The sequence below is a fragment of the Gymnoscopelus braueri genome, assembly GCF_963280865.1.
Source record: "Gymnoscopelus braueri genome assembly, chromosome: 14".
Classification (NCBI taxonomy): Eukaryota; Metazoa; Chordata; class Actinopteri; order Myctophiformes; family Myctophidae; genus Gymnoscopelus; species Gymnoscopelus braueri.
In genome coordinates, this window is record NC_137619.1 from 877,372 (window position 1) to 899,045 (window position 21,674).

The 21,674-nt window shown below is 43.7% G+C and overlaps 1 protein-coding gene across 1 annotated transcript; it reads left to right on the top strand.

Annotated features, from left to right (window-relative positions):
• Positions 1-3,430: 3,430 nt before the first annotated feature.
• Positions 3,431-20,307, top strand: pyroxd2 (pyridine nucleotide-disulphide oxidoreductase domain 2; the record flags this gene model as incomplete). The annotated part of the gene is made up of 16 exons (XM_080448917.1): positions 3,431-3,560; positions 4,237-4,256; positions 4,604-4,697; positions 5,817-5,890; positions 6,017-6,172; positions 7,102-7,255; positions 7,640-7,701; positions 7,801-7,898; positions 8,048-8,189; positions 10,443-10,577; positions 10,882-10,954; positions 11,138-11,291; positions 11,895-12,046; positions 13,567-13,673; positions 15,257-15,377; positions 20,068-20,307. 16 exons carry the CDS (start codon positions 3,431-3,433, stop codon positions 20,136-20,138), a joined length of 1,743 nt encoding a protein of 580 aa, XP_080305043.1. The 3' UTR covers positions 20,139-20,307.
• Between the last annotated feature and the right edge of the window lie 1,367 nt (positions 20,308-21,674).

The following is a 21,674-nucleotide window of genomic DNA, read 5'->3' on the forward strand; positions in this document are numbered from 1 at the left end:
GGCCTCATTGTCCTCACAGATTACTGAGCCTAATTTATACCACGTCATAAGATGGTGTCCCTTGTCAACGAGGTCTGCTGTTTATAGTGGTGGAAAAAGTACTCCAATGTTTTACTTAAGTAAAAGTATCAATACTGCAATGCAGAAATACTCTGTTACAAGTAAAAGTCCGGAATTCAAAAGTCACTTGAGTAAAAGTACAAAAGTATTGGTATCAAAATGTACTTTAACTCTCTCAGTGCCACGCCCCGAGATATCCCGAGTTTTTCCCGAGTACCCTCCGTGCCAGCACGAGAAATCCCGAGTTTTTACTTTTGACTGTGGTCGCGCTATTCTGTTTATTTTTCATGATCACTTTCGCTTCCTGACTCATTGGGTTCCGGTTTCATGACGCAGATTCCGTTTCCGGTTCTAATTTTTTTCCTGCGGTCATTTTTGGCCAGAATAGGGAAAGTCACGGTTTTTCACACGGTATAAAATACGAACGGAGAGGTCCACGTCTACTCTCTTTGGTCTGGGTGACGATCAGTCATCGTAGTCGTGTATCGCATCGTAATTTAGCCCGATCAACGATTGTCAAAAATGTCAACATCCGGTTATGACCGGATGTGACGTGAGCCTGTTTGGGAGGGGGCGAGTGAGCCAGCGAGGTCATCAATGTGTCGATTTGTTGCTCTCTACTGGTAGAACTGTATTATGGGTTTAAACACCCAATCAGATCATTTATTTGAATGAAAAATTACAAAAAAAACAACAACAAAAAACGCAAATTGCTGGCACTGGGGGAGTACTTTATGAAAATACTCTTGGCACTGAGAGAGTTAAGTACCAAAAGTAGAAAGTACTCATTACGCAGAATGTCCCGTTTCACAAGTTTTCAAATGTATGACATTTATAAAACTCTTTTGAAAATAGCAGATCTACAAGCTCAAATTGTGAGCTTTAAGAGAGCACTTTATAATCTTCTGTCAGTATAAAATGCAATTACTGACAGAGGAATTGGTATCCACCATCATTCCAATTGTCCTTCCTCTGACTTCTACCGTTCCTTATTACAGGATGTGATCCTTATTACAGGATGTGATCCTTATTACAGGATGTGATCTGTTCCTTATTACAGGATGTGATCTGTTCCTTATTACAGGATGTGATCTGTTCCTTATTACAGGATGTGATCTGTTCCTTATTACAGGATGTGATCCATCTGGAGAGTTAGAAATGCAGCTTCTTGGAAGATTAAAAGTCTTTAAAAGCTGCTTGCAGATTTGTTGTTGGAATGGACAGGAAAAGTATGCCTGTCATTGGATGAGGAAAACATGAATGAGTTCACGTCTAACTGTTACCACACATAAAGGCTGCCGGTAATGCATGTTTTGTGCAACTATGTTGCACAAATGCATCCCATATACAGACAATAGTCATTAGTCTTCATTAGTGCTGAATGCTGATGCACTCCCCTCTGCCGCCCCCTACTGACCAATATAGTTAACAGTTGCTGTGCTTGATGTGGATTTAACTAGTTAATCTATCAGGGGACCAACAAGTGAAAGTAACGTGTACTTTGCCTTGTCTTTTAATTGCATAATGTCTATGCAATCAACCAATACCATGAATTTAACCGTAAATTAAACTCAATTCTACTGAACGCCTGTTTCATCACATTACAATTCTGTCTGAATGTTCATGTTTTGTTTGACTCTTTTTATTATTATTTTTTACTGCTGTTTTACAAGCTGTACTATATTGTTTTGAAAGCGTATGGATAAAGTCAAATCAAAGAAAGAATACATAAATAGATTTGTTGTAAAAAAAGAAGAAGAAAAAAAGGCGTCTATTATTTTCAGACAGAAGAATGCAAAGAACAAAAACCTTTTCTGGTGTAACAAAGATTAAAAGCCTTTATTGGAATCGAACATGTGTGACACAGTACACGCTACGGCAGGGGGCTCTAGTCCAGTGGTTCTCAACCTTCAGGCCGCGACCCCCCAAAATAATCATATTTGAACTGGGGACCCCCCCAAAATAATCGTATTTGAACTGGGGACCCCCCCAAAATAATCATATTTGAACTGGGGACCCCCCCAAAATAATCATATTTGAACTGCGGACCCCCCCTAAATAATCATATTTGAACTGGGGACCCCCCCTAAATAATCATATTTGAACTGGGGACCCCCTGCCCTGACAAGCACTTGGAATTGTAGAAGTTGATGCATTTCGTTTAGTTTGACTCGATTCCACAGATAAATATTGTGAATGCTGCTAATGTGCATGTTTCTCACTGTAAGGAATCTGCTACAGTAGCCTACACTAAATGGAACACAGCCTTACTGTAACATTACCCTGCTATTTAATGTCAATATGGTTGCCATGAAATGGGTCTCAACTCTTTAGAACAAAAACCTTTTATTTTACCCCAAAAATATACACTTAAGTGATATTTTTCAGTTAAAAATATCATTGTATCTATTTATTTATTTTTGTTAAAAATTGAAAGCTCTACTAGTAGGCTAATCATTGCTAAAATGTTCGTATTATCTTTTCTAGAGAAATCATCCTGGTGGGTATTGGTCCTATCAGAGAACGTTGTAAATCTACATTTCAAGACATGATGTGATATCTGACTGCAAATACATTACATTCTTAGACAAAGATGCAATTGAATTTATTTAAATACATTGTGGAGTCGAAATACAAATAGAGTAAATGCTCTTATTAGGGTCATTATGGTACAGTAAAAATAATGTTGATATCTGTGTTTTGTCAATGTGTCATCGTTCAAAAACAGACCCTAGATCAGCTTGACCCCCATGGGTTAGGAGGAGTAGCCCTGATACATGACTGTCATATATTATATGACAGTCATGGATTAACTTCAACATAGCGTTTGCACATTCTCCCTTTTTGGCCCATGTATCTACATAAACGTTCAGATTTCAGATATAAAGTGTTTACCCCATGGCCATGGATGTTACACTTATGTACGGGCCCTCTGAAGTAACCGTATTTTCCATATTGTTCAATAAGAAACATTTAAATCCGATTGGTGGCCATTTTCTCCGTATTTTTGCCGTATGCTTTCAACTACGTGAACCTATCGGTTGGTAGGTGTATTGCACTTTGATACATTATAACTCTATGATAAAATGGCCACTAATCGGATTAAAATGCTTTTTATTGAACAATACAGAAGATACGGATACTTTTGCGGGACCGTACATAATTGCAACATCCGTGGCCATGAGGTAAGTTCTTTATATTTGAAATGTGAACGTTTATGTAGATGTACGGGCTAAAAAGGGAGAAAGTGCAAACACTACGTTGAAGTTCATCCATGACCGTCATGACAGATGACCGTCTTGTGATCCATGGCTATGTTAGCCAGTAGAAAAGTGGGAGGGGTTTTGTTCTCGTCTTAGTTTTTGCCACCATGGCTGCAGCGATCTGGAAGGGACGAGGTCTGCAGACTGCGACCACCCTGGCGACCACCCTGGTGACACTGACCAGAGCCAGCCACTCCGCGATCAAAGCCCAATACGACGCACTGATCATCGGAGGAGGTGGGTCAGTGAAATAGGAAAGAAACGCGGACGAAAACGCTCAATTGCAACTTTGTAACAGTTCTTCTTGCACACGTTCTTTCCAACGTGTGCAACTATTACAAAGTTGCAATTGAGGTGGCTGCATGGTCAATAACTTAGTAACTAATGTGTTGTTACGCATTTACAAACTTCTTTGCAAAGTTTCGTTGACTGTTGTGACATGTTTGAATGGGTTATAATATCCATATGCAGTTATATTATTCTGCAATGTGTTGTCCGTTATATTACACTCTGATTAAACTTTGGACTCACTGACCTACCTTACAGGTCGGTGAGTCCTTATAAAAGACAGCTTGCACAAGCTGACCTGCAGACAGTCTCCTTCCATAATAGCCTAATCATTGATCAAGATATTGCTTCATAACTTACTTATCCATAGCCATGGAGGATATGTGTATAGCATGTATGACTGGCTGTATAGGTGTGATGATGCCAAATAACATCTGGAACATCTGGTTCCATTTGGTGTGTGTGTGTGTGTGTGTGTGTGTGTGTGTGTGTGTGTGTGTGTGTGTGTGTGTACATACAGTATATATATATATATATATATATATATATATATATATATATATATATATATATATATATATATATAACCATGTTTGTGATGTCTAACAATTATCTTTAATTCCAGGTCACAATGGACTGGTGGCAGTGAGTAATGACATCTGTTTATATTCCAACAATATCCCAACATCTTTGTGAACTCCTTTCTATAGAATATGCATATGGTGTGTGTGTGTGTGTGTGTGTGTGTGTGTGTGCGTGTGTGTGTGTGTGTGTGTGTGTGTGTGTGTGTGTGTGTGTGTGTGTGTGTGTGTGCACGTGCGTGCGTGTGTGTGTGTGTGTGTGTGTGTGTGTGTGTGTGTGTGTGTGTGTGTGTGTGTGTGTGTGTGTGTGTGTGTGTGTGTGTGTGTGTGTGTGTGTGTGTGTGTGTGTGTGTGTGTGTGTGTGTGTGTGTGCACACATGCGTGCGTGTCTGTGTATTTGTTGGTCTCCAGGCTGCCTATCTCCAAAAGGGAGGCTTGGAAACAGCAGTGTTGGAGCGCAGACATGTGCTGGGAGGTGCAGCTGTGTCAGAGGAGCTCTTTCCAGGTATTGTGAATTGTAATTCCATGTACTTTTACCATGTCTTTCTAAATAAAGTATTCAATCAATCAATGACCTCCTGTTGGGGTTCTATCAGGGTCTGGATGATGAAGTAACATGTCAATTCCAGCACACACTCACACAAGATCACTTCTTTTGGTCACATGATCCATTCTCAGTGTCTTGAGAAATGATCATGTGGTCATAACGGCAGAGGTGAACTTGTGTGTGTGTGTCTTATTTTTAACTCTATTGTGTGTGTGTGTGTGTGTGTGTGTGTGTGTGTGTGTGTGTGTGTGTGTGTGTGTGTGTGTGTGTGTGTGTGTGTGTGTGTGTGTGTGTGTGTGTGTGTGTGTGTGTGTGTGTGTGTGTGTGTGTGGTGTGTGTGTGGAACTGGGAATTAGCTTTTTGGATCGATTTAGGCAAGTGGTGTGAGAGTGTGGTCCCTTTAAAACACATAGTGAGTGGATACATTTACCATTAGCCCCTATACCAGTGGTTCTCAACCTGTGGGTGACAGTGAAGAGACAATTTAATATCGGGGGGAAAAATAAATATCATAACTGCATCAAAAGTATTCAACAAACTATTCTATAAAAACTGGTGAAACATTGGCCAAATTGTCAAATAATATAAGAAAGATGCAACTATTGTGAAAATAGCCGATCTACAAGCTTGTAGATCTGCTATTTTCACAATATTTATACAAAATGTAATGCCTCAACTCCTACATTCCAAGTGCTTTAGGGTGGGGGGTCCCGAATTCAAATATGATTATTTTGGGGGGTCACGGCCTGACAAGGTATAGAACCACTGCCCTATACCAACATAAAAACTGTGTCATTTAAGTTAGCATGAAAGTGATATGAGTGAGTGAGTGAGTGAGTGAGTGAGTGAGTGAGTGAGTGAGTGAGTGAGTGAGTGAGTGAGTGAGTGAGTTAATTAATTAATTAATTAATTAATTAACCAGGAAACATGTTTCTTTCTTTTTCCCCCAACAATGTATGTCAATATAAGTTATCAACTGATTGTGTACATTAGAAGTAACACAAAAGTGTTGGTGGATATGTTAAAAATCATTCTTGAGCACAAATTAATAATGTTCCATAAATGTCCTATATGCAGGTTTCCACTTCTCCAGATGTTCATATTTGCTCAGTTTATTGAGACCACACATCTACCAAGACTTAGAGCTCAAGGTAAACACAGGTGTCCACCATGTGTTCCATTTTTACTTCATAGAGAAGCATCAAATCAGAAAGCAGTATTAATGTACGGTATATGTAATAATTTTGCCTTGGTCTTTATTTATTTGGGTGCTTTAGAAACATGGGCTCAAAGTCTACTCGAGGGACCCCCATGCTTTCACCCCCATGTTGGAGGAGGGGGTGGGAGGCGCTCCACCCAGGTCTCTCACCCTGGGTGCAGACCTGGCCATGAACCAGAAGGAGATCGGCAAGTTCTCACAGAAGGATGCTGAGGTATAATGTGCATTATCACACACAAATATATATATATATATATATATATATATATATATATATATATATGTATATATATATATATATAGGTATATATATATATATAGGTATATATATATATATATATATAGGTATATATATATATATATATATATATATATATATATATATATATATAGGTATAGTGTGTATTATCACACACAAATATCATCTTGATTTACTTCACACTTCAGCGCGTTGCCCAATTTTTCTTCTCTATCAACATCTTTTTTTTTGTAACCCATTTTTTACCCTGTGCCAATTCCCTAAGCTTGTAATCCTGGGCGCTACTCTCCCTCTGCCAGCCTGGGGAGAGCCCCGAACTGAGCTTATGCTTCCTTCAATGCATGAGTGAGCAGGCTGCTTCTTATCACCTGACAGGGGGGAGTTTCCCCGGCAGGCCGCAGGGGCGGACTGGCCATTTTGCATACCGGCCAGGCATATATTTTATTATTATTTTTTAAATATTTTTGCTCCCGTGTTATGATTATTACGGTCATTTCCGGGTCGCGCGGCCAAATTATTAGTTACGTTAATGTTTGGGCTGGGATGCTTTACAGCAGTGGCATAATTTAAATAGGGTTGCTGGGTTAAAACAGTGAAACGCGACCCCCCCCCCCCCCCCCGTTGACAAAACGGGGGGGGGCTGAATTTTGGTCCCAGTCCGGCCCTGGTAGGACGTAGCGCGTGGAAGGAACACGTTATTCCAACCAGTTCCTTTCCCCTCCATCAACACCCTAGGCTAGGGGACACGGGGAGAACATGCACACTCCACACAGAACTCTTCTCTATCGATATCTTAACCTCTTCTTTCCTCTCACACAAAGTTATGTAAGTCCTCACCCTCCACCCTAACCCATACACTAAGGATCTTTGACCTCTATATGCAGGCATTTCCAAAATTTGTGTCATACCTGGATAAACTAGCAGAGGCCATCCACCCTCTGCTGGACGCCCCTCCTGTGGATGTCCCAGGGATCAACACAGGACCCCTGAGGAAGAGGCTGGCTGCAGCCAAGACACTGATGCCCGTGGTTAAATGTGGTATGTTCTGATGCCCATAGTTAAATGTGGTATGTTCTGATGCCCATGGTTAAATGTGGTATGTTCTGATGCCCATAGTTAAATGTGGTATGTTCTGATGCCCATAGTTAAATGTGGTATGTTCTGATGCCCATGGTTAAATGTGGTATGTTCTGATGCCCATGGTTAAATGTGGTATGTTCTGATGCCCGTGGTTAAATGTGGTATGTTCTGATGCCCGTGGTTAAATGTGGTATGATCTGATGCCCATGGTTAAATGGTATGATGCCATCATGTGCTTTGTTTAAAATATAGGGCCATCACCCAGACTGTCCACTACAGAGTAAACATTCATTTACCTTGATTGAACTGTTAATTTAACTCTTAACTATATTTTATTGACAGGTCTGAAACTGGGAAAGAATATTCCAGCCTTCTATGAGCTTGTAACAGCCCCAGCAATGAAGGTTTGTTATTCCTAACATATGATCTAGCTTTGCTTAAAACTCCATAAGGATTTCTTCAAGAGTATAAGACCTACAGTACTGACTGTCCTACGTCTTCAGATCCTGAACCGCTGGTTTGAGTCTGAACCACTCATAGCGACAATGGCTACAGATGCTGTTATAGGAGCCATGACCAGTCCTAATAATCCTGGTAGTGGGTGAGACACACACACACACACACACACACACACACACACACACACACACACACACACACACACACACACACACACACACACACACACACACACACACATTGCAATCTGTTCAAATCATCAGTTTTAAGTGTAATGTTCTGGTCTTGAAGGTACGTCCTCCTGCACCACATGATGGGGGAGCTGGAGAAGGAGAAAGGGGCGTGGGGTTATGTGGAGGGGGGCATGGGAGGCGTGTCCAAGGCCATCGCCAGCTCTGCACGCTCCCATGGTGCTCACATCTTCACTGAACAGGTAACACTCCCATGGTGCTCACATCTTCACTGAACAGGTAACGCTCCCATGGTGCTCACATCTTCACTGAACAGGTAACACTCCCATGGTGCTCACATCTACACTGAACAGGTAACTCTCCCATGGTGCTCACATCTTCACTGAACAGGTAACTCTCCCATGGTGCTCACATCTACACTGAACAGGTAACTCTCCCATGGTGCTCACATCTTCACTGAACAGGTAACACTCCCATGGTGCTCACATCTTCACTGAACAGGTAACACTCCCATGGTGCTCACATCTACACTGAACAGGTAACACTCCCATGGTGCTCACATCTTCACTGAACAGGTAACACTCCCATGGTGCTCACATCTTCACTGAACAGGTAACACTCCCATGGTGCTCACATCTTCACTGAACAGGTAACGCTCCCATGGTGCTCACATCTTCACTGAACAGGTAACACTCCCATGGTGCTCACATCTTCACTGAACAGGTAACACTCCCATGGTGCTCACATCTTCACTGAACAGGTAACACTCCCATGGTGCTCACATCTTCACTGAACAGGTAACACTCCCATGGTGCTCACATCTTCACTGAACAGGTAACACTCCCATGGTGCTCACATCTTCACTGAACAGGTAACTCTCCCATGGTGCTCACATCTTCACTGAACAGGTAACGCTCCCATGGTGCTCACATCTACACTGAACAGGTAACACTCCCATGGTGCTCACATCTTCACTGAACAGGTAACACTCCCATGGTGCTCACATCTTCACTGAACAGGTAACGCTCCCATGGTGCTCACATCTACACTGAACAGGTAACACTCCCATGGTGCTCACATCTACACTGAACAGGTAACGCTCCCACGGTGCTCACATCTTCACTGAACAGGTAACTCTCCCATGGTGCTCACATCTTCACTGAACAGGTAACACTCCCATGGTGCTCACATCTTCACTGAACAGGTAACGCTCCCATGGTGCTCACATCTACACTGAACAGGTAACACTCCCATGGTGCTCACATCTTCACTGAACAGGTAACACTCCCATGGTGCTCACATCTTCACTGAACAGGTAACACTCCCATGGTGCTCACATCTTCACTGAACAGGTAACGCTCCCATGGTGCTCACATCTTCACTGAACAGGTAACACTCCCATGGTGCTCACATCTTCACTGAACAGGTAACACTCCCATGGTGCTCACATCTTCACTGAACAGGTAACACTCCCATGGTGCTCACATCTTCACTGAACAGGTAACACTCCCATGGTGCTCACATCTTCACTGAACAGGTAACACTCCCATGGTGCTCACATCTTCACTGAACAGGTCACTCTCCCATGGTGCTCACATCTTCACTGAACAGGTAACGCTCCCATGGTGCTCACATCTACACTGAACAGGTAACACTCCCATGGTGCTCACATCTTCACTGAACAGGTAACACTCCCATGGTGCTCACATCTTCACTGAACAGGTAACGCTCCCATGGTGCTCACATCTACACTGAACAGGTAACACTCCCATGGTGCTCACATCTACACTGAACAGGTAACGCTCCCACGGTGCTCACATCTTCACTGAACAGGTAACTCTCCCATGGTGCTCACATCTTCACTGAACAGGTAACACTCCCATGGTGCTCACATCTTCACTGAACAGGTAACGCTCCCATGGTGCTCACATCTTCACTGAACAGGTAACGCCCCCATGGTGCTCACATCTTCACTGAACAGGTAACACTCCCATGGTGCTCACATCTTCACTGAACAGGTAACACTCCCATGGTGCTCACATCTTCACTGAACAGGTAACGCTCCCATGGTGCTCACATCTACACTGAACAGGTAACACTCCCATGGTGCTCACATCTACACTGAACAGGTAACTCTCCCATGGTGCTCACATCTTCACTGAACAGGTAACACTCCCATGGTGCTCACATCTACACTGAACAGGTAACACTCCCATGGTGCTCACATCTACACTGACATTGAGCATCAGGTGAACGTTGTTGCAACATGTGATGAAGCTCTATCAGTCCTCCTCTGTTAATAATAGCGTCCAAGTGAAGACAGCATGTTTATCACTGGAAATTATACATGTCAATATGGTGATGAGTGATGACGCATAATTAGAATACACTTAATTCATTCAAAGTGAACCATTCTGTACAGCAGCGGACAGGGTGTATTTTATTCATAGCAATGGGGTCTTTTGTGGTCTACATCTATATATTATGTTTTTCAGGAGGTGGATCAGGTGCTGGTGGGCTCTGACGGTGCTGCTAAGGGCGTGGTGTTGAAGGATGGCACAGAGATCCATAGTAAAGTGGTTCTGTCTAATGCTACACCATATGTCACCTTCAAGAAGCTTGCTCCGCAGGTAATAAAGTGAACAATGCTAATAGATGAAAATAAATGATTAACAATATATGCTTTATTTATACAGAAATAATGCACATTATGCACATTTAGAGTGTAGAATGCTTGACTATATTCAAGTTCAAGTTTCCTTTGTTGTCTTTCATAACTGTACTGTATTATGACTATAATCAGGGGTGGATCTTTGTGTTTATATTGAGAGTATACAATGTAATAACTTCTTTATGTTGACAAAAAGGAGGCCACCACTGTAATGTGAACTTGAAGCTGTTTAATGTGATTTGTAATCATTTTGGTCGTTGTAGGGTTCCCTGTCTCCTGATTTCCTCAGAGCTGTGGATCAGATTGATTACACCTCTCCTGTCACCAAGATCAATGGTAAACACTCCATTTCCCTTTCCTTTCCCCTCCTGGATCCGTTAAACATTCAAATCAATTCAATTTAAGACATGAAAATATGACTTACTATGACCAGTTGTTCAGTCACAGTCACACTCTTTGCTATGGCTAGAACAATAAATACATACAGCATAAATAAGTCATCCTGTAATACAAACACAGTGGCAGTGGACAAGCTTCCCAACTTCCTAGCATCTCCCACTCCTGACGGGAAGCCTGGCCCTCACCATCAGTGCTCCATCCACCTGAACTGTGAGAGTGTGGAGGTTCTGGAGGCTGCATACATAGACGCTGTGAATGGACGCTGCTCAGCAAGGTACACACACACACACACACACACACAGACAGACAGACAGACAGACAGACAGACAGACAGACAGACAGACAGACAGACAGACAGACAGACAGACAGACAGACAGACAGACAGACAGACAGACAGACAGACAGACAGACAGACGCTCGCACGCCACTACATCTCAGAGGCAAATATTGTACTTTTACTCCACTACATTTATTAGAAAACTTGAGTTAAAGTTACTTTGTAGACTGTTTTGTTGTATATGCTTTTGTTTTATTGACCTGTGAAAATGGAAAATACAAATAAAGGCCATGATGCGACGCATTGTGAGCTTGCAGATCGGCTATTTTCAAAAGATTTTTATACAAACTTGTGAAATGGGACATTCTGCATGATGAGTACTTTCTACTTTTGGTACTTTAAGATTTGGTACATTTTGATACCAATACTATTGTACTTTTACTCGAGTAAATTTTGAATTCCGGACTTTTACTTTCTGCATTGCAGTATTGATACTTTTACTTAAGTAAGAAATGTGAGTACTTTTCCCACCACTGTGCACACATACAGGCATGATGCACCACTACTCAGTCTCAACTCCATTATGTTCTGTGTTTTAGGCCCATGCTTGAGATGACTATCCCCTCTGTATTGGATCATACTCTGGCTCCCCCTGGCTGTCATGTGGTGTCACTGTTCACCCAGTTCACCCCGTACCAGTTGGAAGGCAGAGAGTGGACGGACCAGGACAGAGAGGCCTTCGCTGACCTGGGTGAGACACAGAGAATAGACAGAGTTTATACACAGTCATACAGCTATGAAGGCTGACCTGGGTGAGACACAGAGAATAGACAGAGTTTATACACAGTCATACAGCTATGAAGGCTGACCTGGGTGAGACACAGAACATAGACAGAGTTTATCCACAGTCAAACAGCTATGAAGGCTGACCTGGGTGAGACACAGAGAATACACAGAGTTTATCCACAGTCATACAGCTACAGTATGAATGAAGGCTTGTTGTTGGGTATTATTGCACATGTTACACAGGATGATGCTGTATAACAGTGGTTCTCAACCAGTGGTCCTTAAGGGGGTTCCAGGGGGTCCCCAGCAAAAGGTGTTAATACATTTTCACCCCTTTTTTATCCATATTGTATACGTTGGCTATTCAAAAATAGCAGATCTACAAGCTCACAGCGCATCACTACGTGCCGCGCTGTGAGCTTGTAGATCTGCTATTTTTGAACATTTTTGAAATTGAAAGTGTTTCAAGAATTTTGTAGAATTTTGCATTTTTTAACACAAGTCTTCTCTTCTGGGGGTCTCTGGCACAAACCTTTTTCAGATGGGGGTCCGCGGCCCAATGTATTTCAATTTAGGGGTCCTTGGCATGAAAAAGGTTGAAAACCACTGCTGTATATGATTAGGGTGACCAAACATTCAGCCCCTCAAGCCGGGGCCACGTTCGTCGTGCAGCACCTTAGGTGTTCATACAGGCAACGACTGATTGACAAACATCAGCCTCAGCGTTGAATTCAGACGGTCAGGCAATGTTGTAATTTGTTCATGTTTTCTGATTAGTGAGGTGAGGTTATGTTTACATGAAAAGCTCATTAAAGCTCATTAAACGTCTCTATGCAACCACTGAAAACAACTAGCGTTATTTTAATTCTGGCGAATGTTGAAAACCGCGACATATTAGTGTTTTAGAGACGTTTGTAGAGACTCTGGACATATTAGTGTTTTAGAGACGTTTGTAGAGACTCTGGACATATTAGTGTTTTAGAGACGTTTGTAGAGACTCTGGACATATTAGTGTTTTAGAGACATTTGTAGAGACTCTGGACATATTAGTGTTTTAGAGACATTTGTAGAGACTCTGGACATATTAGTGTTTTAGAGACATTTGTAGAGACTCTGGACATATTAGTGTTTTAGAGACATTTGTAGAGACTCTGGACATATTAGTGTTTTAGAGACGTTTGTAGAGACTCTGGACATATTAGTGTTTTAGAGACGTTTGTAGAGACTCTGGACATATTAGTGTTTTAGAGACATTTGTAGAGACTCTGGACATATTAGTGTTTTAGAGACATTTGTAGAGACTCTGGACATATTAGTGTTTTAGAGACATTTGTAGAGACTCTGGACACGCAGCTTGAAAGCGGGACAATCCCGGACAAAGTCATCATGTATGGACAGTTATATTGTTGAGGCTGTTATCTGTGTTAGTAATATAGGAAAATATCGTTCAAATGTTTTTCTGTTTTTGTTTGTCTGTCTCTGTAGCGTTTGACTGGGTGGAAAAGTACGCTCCCGGGTTCAAAGGGTCCGTTGTGGGCCGGGACATCCTGGCCCCCCCTGATCTGGAGAGAATCTTTGGCCTTACAGGAGGGGTATGTATTCACACTAACACTGAGCAGTGCTGGAAAGTACATTTACTACTTAAGTACAATTTTGAGGTATTTTTACTACTAAGTATTTCTAATTTTCAGTTTTTACTTCTACTCCACTACATCTCATAGGCAAATATTATACTTTTACTCCACTACAATTATTTGAAATACTTTATACTATTAGTTACTAAATACTTTGTAGATTTTTATTATTATTACAAAGCATGCATTACCCACTTCAGCCCTAAATACATTTTGGCCATTTGAAAATAGCAGATCTACAAGCTCACAATGCGTCGCGACACATTGTGAGCTTGTAGATCTGCTATTTTCCCAAAAGATATATATATTTATGAACTTTTGAAATGGGACATTCTGCATAATGAGTACTTTCTACTTTTGGTACTTTAAGTATATTTTGATACCAATACTTTTGTACTTTTACTCATGTACATTTTTCATTCCTGACTTGTACTTGTTAGGGTACGGTCACACCACACTTTTATTTGACCTGAATCTGCAATACAATGCTTTGTCAATGCAAATACGTGGATTCCAGTGAAAGATGCGCAAGACCATGAATCCACTCATTTGCATTGACAAAGCATTGGCAGATTCCGCCCCAGAGGTAAAATAAAAGTGCGGTGGGGCCGTGCCCTAACAGAGTATTTCTACATTGCAGTATTGATACTTTTACTTAAGTAAAACATGTGAGTACTTTTCCCACCTCTGACACTGAGCAGGGATTTAAAGGTTGCTGTGCAGCTTCATTTGCCTGTAGCCATCACACCCTATACTGTTGTCTGGAAAAGGAAGTCATTTGCATCCTGGACCATCTTCCTTTCTTTTTGCATTTCACACAGCAGTACCATGAGGGCTGTTAAAGCTGTTAATGGTTACAGACACGTTTTACTACGACACGTCGTCGATCACAATCAAAGTTCTTATCCGCTATGCAAAGTCAATCAACCGGTTGATCGCTCTGAGCTACTGCTTGTACTGTAGCTCAGATCTTTATGACATACATTTACACAACTGGATCTGCCACTATGCACAACTACATGACATGCAATTAGCAGTGGTGTAAAGTAACTAAGTACATTTACTCAAGTACTGTACTTAAGTCCAATTCTGAGGTACTTTTACTTTACTGGAGTATTTCCAATTGTCTATACTTTTACTTCTACTCCACTACATCTTCAGAGGCAGATATTGTACTTTTACTCCACTACTCCAATTATTTGAAAACTTTAGTTACTTTGCAGATATAAATGATTATATTATAAAACATACATTGACCACTTTAGCCCTATTCTATACCTAGGCCGATCTACAAGCTTGTGAGCTTGTAGATCGTACTATTTTCAAACATTTTAGTACTTTTGGTACTTTAAGTACATTTTGATACCAATACTTTTGTACTTTTACTCAAGCTAATTTTGAATTCCGAGTACTTCTACATTGCAGTTTTGATACTTTTACTTAAGTAAAAAAAATAGTAATTTTTTTTCCACCACTGCATGTAATTATCAATATATAAGCATTACTTAAACACAAAAGTCATGTTTTCTTATCTTTCACAGAATATCTTTCATGGATCGATGTCATTGGACCAGCTGTACCTCGCACGACCTTTGCCTTCTTTGGCAGATTATCGTTCACCAATTAAAGGCTTATACCTCTGTGGGAGTGGCAGCCATCCAGGTTTGTCTTCCATATTTTCATAAACAGCCCCCCGTTTTCATAAACAGCCCCCTTGTTTTCATAAACTGCCCTCCGTTTTCATAAACAGCCCCCCCGTTTTCATAAACAGCCCCCCTGTTTTCATAAACAGCCCCCTTGTTTTCATAAACAGCCCCCCCGTTTTCATAAACAGACCCCCCGTTTTCATAAACAGCCCCCCGTTTTCATAAACAGCCCCCCTGTTTTCATAAACAGCCCCCCGTTTTCATAAACAGCCCCCCTGTTTTCATAAACAGCCCTCCGTTTTCATAAACAGCCCCCGTTTTCATAAACAGCCCCCCTGTTTTCATAAACAGCCCCCCGTTTTCATAAACAGCCCCCCTGTTTTCATAAACAGCCCCCCGTTTTCATAAACAGCCTCCCTGTTTTCATAAACAGCCCCCCTGTTTTCATAAACAGCCCTCCGTTTTCATAAACAGCCCCCCTGTTTTCATAAACAGCCCCCCGTTTTCATAAACAGCCCCCCGTTTTCATAAACAGCCCCCCTGTTTTCATAAACAGCCCTCCGTTTTCATAAACAGCCCCCCTGTTTTCATAAACAGCCCCCCGTTTTCATAAACAGCCCCCCGTTTTCATAAACAGCCCCCCTGTTTTCATAAACAGCCCCCCGTTTTCATAAACAGCCCCCCTGTTTTCATAAACAGCCCTCCGTTTTCATAAACAGCCCCCCTGTTTTCATAAACAGCCCCCCGTTTTCATAAACAGCCCCCCTGTTTTCATAAACAGCCCCCCGTTTTCATAAACAGCCCCCCTGTTTTCATAAACAGCCCCCCGTTTTCATAAACAGCCCCCCTGTTTTCATAAACAGCCCTCCGTTTTCATAAACAGCCCCCCGTTTTCATAAACAGCCCCCCTGTTTTCATAAACAGCCCCCCGTTTTCATAAACAGCCCCCCTGTTTTCATAAACAGCCCCCCGTTTTCATAAACAGCCCCCCTGTTTTCATAAACAGCCCCCCGTTTTCATAAACAGCCCCCCTGTTTTCATAAACAGCCCCCCGTTTTCATAAACAGCCTCCCTGTTTTCATAAACAGCCCCCCTGTTTTCATAAACAGCCCTCCGTTTTCATAAACAGCCCCCCTGTTTTCATAAACAGCCCCCCGTTTTCATAAACAGCCCCCCGTTTTCATAAACAGCCCCCCTGTTTTCATAAACAGCCCCCCGTTTTCATAAACAGCCCCCCTGTTTTCATAAACAGCCCCCCGTTTTCATAAACAGCCCCCCTGTTTTCATAAACAGCCCTCCGTTTTCATAAACAGCCCCCCTGTTTTCATAAACAGCCCCCCGTTTTCATAAACAGCCCCCCTGTTTTCATAAACAGCCCCCCGTTTTCATAAACAGCCCCCCGTTTTCATAAACAGCCCCCCTGTTTTCATAAACAGCCCTCCGTTTTCATAAACAGCCCCCCGTTTTCATAAACAGCCCCCCTGTTTTCATAAACAGCCCCCCTGTTTTCATAAACAGCCCTCCGTTTTCATAAACAGCCCCCCTGTTTTCATAAACAGCCCTCCGTTTTCATAAACAGCCCCCCTGTTTTCATAAACAGCCCCCCGTTTTCATAAACAGCCCCCCTGTTTTCATAAACAGCCCCCCGTTTTCATAAACAGCCCCCCTGTTTTCATAAACAGCCCCCCGTTTTCATAAACAGCCCCCGTTTTCATAAACAGCCCCCCTGTTTTCATAAACAGCCCTCCGTTTTCATAAACAGCCCCCCGTTTTCATAAACAGCCCCCCTGTTTTCATAAACAGCCCCCCGTTTTCATAAACAGCCCCCCGTTTTCATAAACAGCCCCCCGTTTTCATAAACAGCCCCCCTGTTTTCATAAACAGCCCCCCGTTTTCATAAACAGCCTCCCTGTTTTCATAAACAGCCCCCCTGTTTTCATAAACAGCCCTCCGTTTTCATAAACAGCCCCCCTGTTTTCATAAACAGCCCCCCTGTTTTCATAAACAGCCCTCCGTTTTCATAAACAGCCCCCCTGTTTTCATAAACAGCCCCCCTGTTTTCATAAACAGCCCTCCGTTTTCATAAACAGCCCCCCGTTTCATAAACAGCCCCCCTGTTTTCATAAACAGCCCCCCTGTTTTCATAAACAGCCCTCCGTTTTCATAAACAGCCCCCCTGTTTTCATAAACAGCCCCCCTGTTTTCATAAACAGCCCTCCGTTTTCATAAACAGCCCCCCTGTTTTCATAAACAGCCCCCCGTTTTCATAAACAGCCCCCCTGTTTTCATAAACAGCCCCCCTGTTTTCATAAACAGCCCCCTGTTTTCATAAACAGCCCCCTGTTTTCATAAACAGCCCCCCCGTTTTCATAAACAGCCCCCTGTTTTCATAAACAGCCCCCCCGTTTTCATAAACAGCCCCCCGTTTTCATAAACAGCCCCCCTGTTTTCATAAACAGCCCCCCTGTTTTCATAAACAGCCCCCCGTTTTCATAAACAGCCCCCCTGTTTTCATAAACAGCCCCCCTGTTTTCATAAACAGCCCCCCGTTTTCATAAACAGCCCCCCTGTTTTCATAAACAGCCCCCCTGTTTTCATAAACAGCCCCCCGTTTTCATAAACAGCCCCCCGTTTTCATAAACAGCCCCCCTGTTTTCATAAACAGCCCTCCGTTTTCATAAACAGCCCCCCTGTTTTCATAAACAGCCCCCCGTTTTCATAAACAGCCCCCCTGTTTTCATAAACAGCCCCCCGTTTTCATAAACAGCCCCCCTGTTTTCATAAACAGCCCCCCGTTTTCATAAACAGCCCCCAGTTTTCATAAACAGCCCCCCGTTTTCATAAACAGCCCCCTGTTTTCATAAACAGCCCCCCTGTTTTCATAAACAGACCCCCCGTTTTCATAAACAGACCCCCGTTTTCATAAACAGCCCTCCGTTTTCATAAACAGCCCCCCGTTTTCATAAACAGCCCTCCGTTTTCATAAACAGCCCTCCGTTTTCATAAACAGCCCCCCCGTTTTCATAAACAGCCCCCCCGTTTTCATAAACAGCCCTCCGTTTTCATAAACAGCCCTCCGTTTTCATAAACAGCCCCCCTGTTTTCATAAACAGCCCCCCGTTTTCATAAACAGCCCCCCTGTTTTCATAAACAGCCCTCCGTTTTCATAAACAGCCCTCCGTTTTCATAAACAGCCCCCCGTTTTCATATACAGCCCTCCGTTTTCATAAACAGCCCTCCGTTTTCATAAACAGCCCTCCGTTTTCATAAACAGCCCCCCGTTTTCATAAACAGCCCCCCGTTTTCATAAACAGCCCTCCGTTTTCATAAACAGCCCTCCGTTTTCATAAACAGCCCCCCGTTTTCATATACAGCCCTCCGTTTTCATAAACAGCCCTCCGTTTTCATAAACAGCCCTCCGTTTTCATAAACAGCCCCCCTGTTTTCATAAACAGCCCTCCGTTTTCATAAACAGCCCTCCGTTTTCATAAACAGCCCCCCGTTTTCATAAACAGCCCCCCTGTTTTCATAAACAGCCCTCCGTTTTCATAAACAGCCCCCCGTTTTCATAAACAGCCCCCCGTTTTCATATACAGCCCTCCGTTTCCATATACACGAATCCACGGAGCGCTGCCCTGTAGGTGGCGCCGCCATTGCTGCGGTGTCAGACTCGGTCAGCTGCTGCTGCGGTTGTGTCTGTCTGTTGACGTTACTCTTTACCTGCTTGGCTGTTGGAGCAGCCATAAACTACACAGGTTCATCCTGATACTATGTACATCTTTGTAAAGTTAGTGTTTAAGTTAGTAAAAAGCAGGTAAAAGAGTAACGTGAGCAGTCAGTGACTGCAGCCTGACTGACACCGTGCAGCAGCAGCTGACCGAGTCTGACACCGCCGCAATGGCTGCGCCCCCTACAGGGCAGCGCCCCCTACAGGGCAGCGCCACCTACAGGGCAGCGCCACCTACAGGGCAGCGCCACCTACAGGGCAGCGCCCCCTACAGGGCAGCGCCACCTACAGGGCAGCGCCCCCTACAGGGCTGCGCCCCCTACAGGGCAGCGCCACCTACAGGGCTGCGCCCCCTACAGGGCAGCGCCCCCTACAGGGCAGCGCCCCCTACAGGGCAGCGCCACCTACAGGGCAGCGCCCCCTACAGGGCTGCGCCCCCTACAGGGCAGCGCCACCTACAGGGCAGCGCCACCTACAGGGCAGCGCCCCCTACAGGGCAGCGCCCCCTACAGGGCAGCGCCCCCTACAGGGCTGCGCCCCCTACAGGGCAGCGCCACCTACAGGGCAGCGCCACCTACAGGGCAGCGCCCCCTACAGGGCAGCGCCCCCTACAGGGCAGCGCCCCCTACAGGGCAGCGCCACCTACAGGGCAGCGCCCCCTACAGGGCTGCGCCCCCTACAGGGCAGCGCCACCTACAGGGCAGCGCCCCCTACAGGGCTGCGCCCCCTACAGGGCAGCGCCACCTACAGGGCACCGCCCCCTACAGGGCAGCGCCCCCTACAGGGCTGCGCCCCCTACAGGGCAGCGCCCCCTACAGGGCAGCGCCCCCTACAGGGCTGCGCCCCCTACAGGGCAGCGCTCCATGGATTGGTGTATAGTGGAGCTCTGGGTCAGGTCACGCTCACATGTATCTACCTGATGAGATATGGCTGAGGAGAGACTCAGAGCTCAGTGTGATGTTTTAATGTTCTCTTATAGGTGGTGGAGTGATGGGTTCCTCTGGATGGAACGCTGCCCTCACTGCCTTAGCTGACCTGAGACAGAGATGAGACATCACCCCCCCATCACCCCCCCCCCCCCCCCCCTTCAGCACTCAGGGTGTCACACAGTGTTGATTTTGACAGCAAATTTTGATAGTTTTCATAGTCATTTGAATAAAATTCCATTCAGTTGTAGTCATATTTTAGTCATCTGAAATGTTTTAGTATTAGTCTAGTTTTAGTCAGACTAAATATCAGGACATTATAGTCGACTAAATGGCTATAATGTGTGTTGGCGGTGCCTTGATGGCGTCGTAATGGCTGATTTTACACTTGGTTGCATGCTGAAAATAGCCGATCTACAAGCTCACAACTGCGACGCGTTGTGAGCTTATAGATCTGCTATTTTCAGAGTGCAACACCCGAGCACAACCAAACATAACATGACTTGTTTTAGTTCTACTGGATCTCTTCTCCACTAGATCCCTCACTAACATTTTAGTCTAGTTTTTATTTGTTGACGAAATTGTCAATATATTTAGTCTTAGTTTTAGTCATCATAGCTTAGTTTATATTTCGTTTTTATTTCGTTTTCGTCAGTGAAAAAAGGTACGGTAGTCGACCAACATTTTTCGTCATAGTTTTAGTCGATGAAATCAACACTGGTGTGACACCTCCACCTGCAGTTTGTGGACGTCTGTGGGAGGTTCTCTGATGTAAACATGATGTCTGTGGGAGGTTCTCTGATGTAAACATGATGTCTGTGGGAGGTTCTCTGATGTAAACATGATGTCTGTGGGAGGATCTCTGATGTAAACATGATGTCTGTGGGAGGATCTCTGATGTAAACATGATGTCTGTGGGAGGTTCTCTGATGTAAACATGATGTCTGTGGGAGGTTCTCTGATGTAAACATGATGTCTGTGGGAGGATCTCTGATGTAAACATGATGTCTGTGGGAGGTTCTCTGATGTAAACATGATGTCTGTGGGAGGTTCTCTGATGTAAACATGATGTCTGTGGGAGGTTCTCTGATGTAAACATTATGTCTGTGGGAGGATCTCTGATGTAAACATGATGTCTGTGGGAGGATCTCTGATGTAAACATGATGTCTGTGGGAGGTTCTCTGATGTAAACATGATGTCTGTGGGAGGATCTCTGATGTAAACATGATGTCTGTGGGAGGTTCTCTGATGTAAACATGATGTCTGTGGGAGGTTCTCTGATGTAAACATGATGTCTGTGGGAGGTTCTCTGATGTAAACATGATGTCTGTGGGAGGTTCTCTGATGTAAACATGATGTCTGTGGGAGGTTCTCTGATGTAAACATTATGTCTGTGGGAGGTTCTCTGATGTAAACATTATGTCTGTGGGAGGTTCTCTGATGTAAACATGATGTCTGTGGGAGGTTCTCTGATGTAAACATGATGTCTGTGGGAGGTTCTCTGATGTAAACATGATGTCTGTGGGAGGTTCTCTGATGTAAACATTATGTCTGTGGGAGGTTCTCTGATGTAAACATTATGTCTGTGGGAGGTTCTCTGATGTAAACATTATGTCGGAGGGGAAAATGTTTCTCTGACTGTCACAACAACCCTGATGT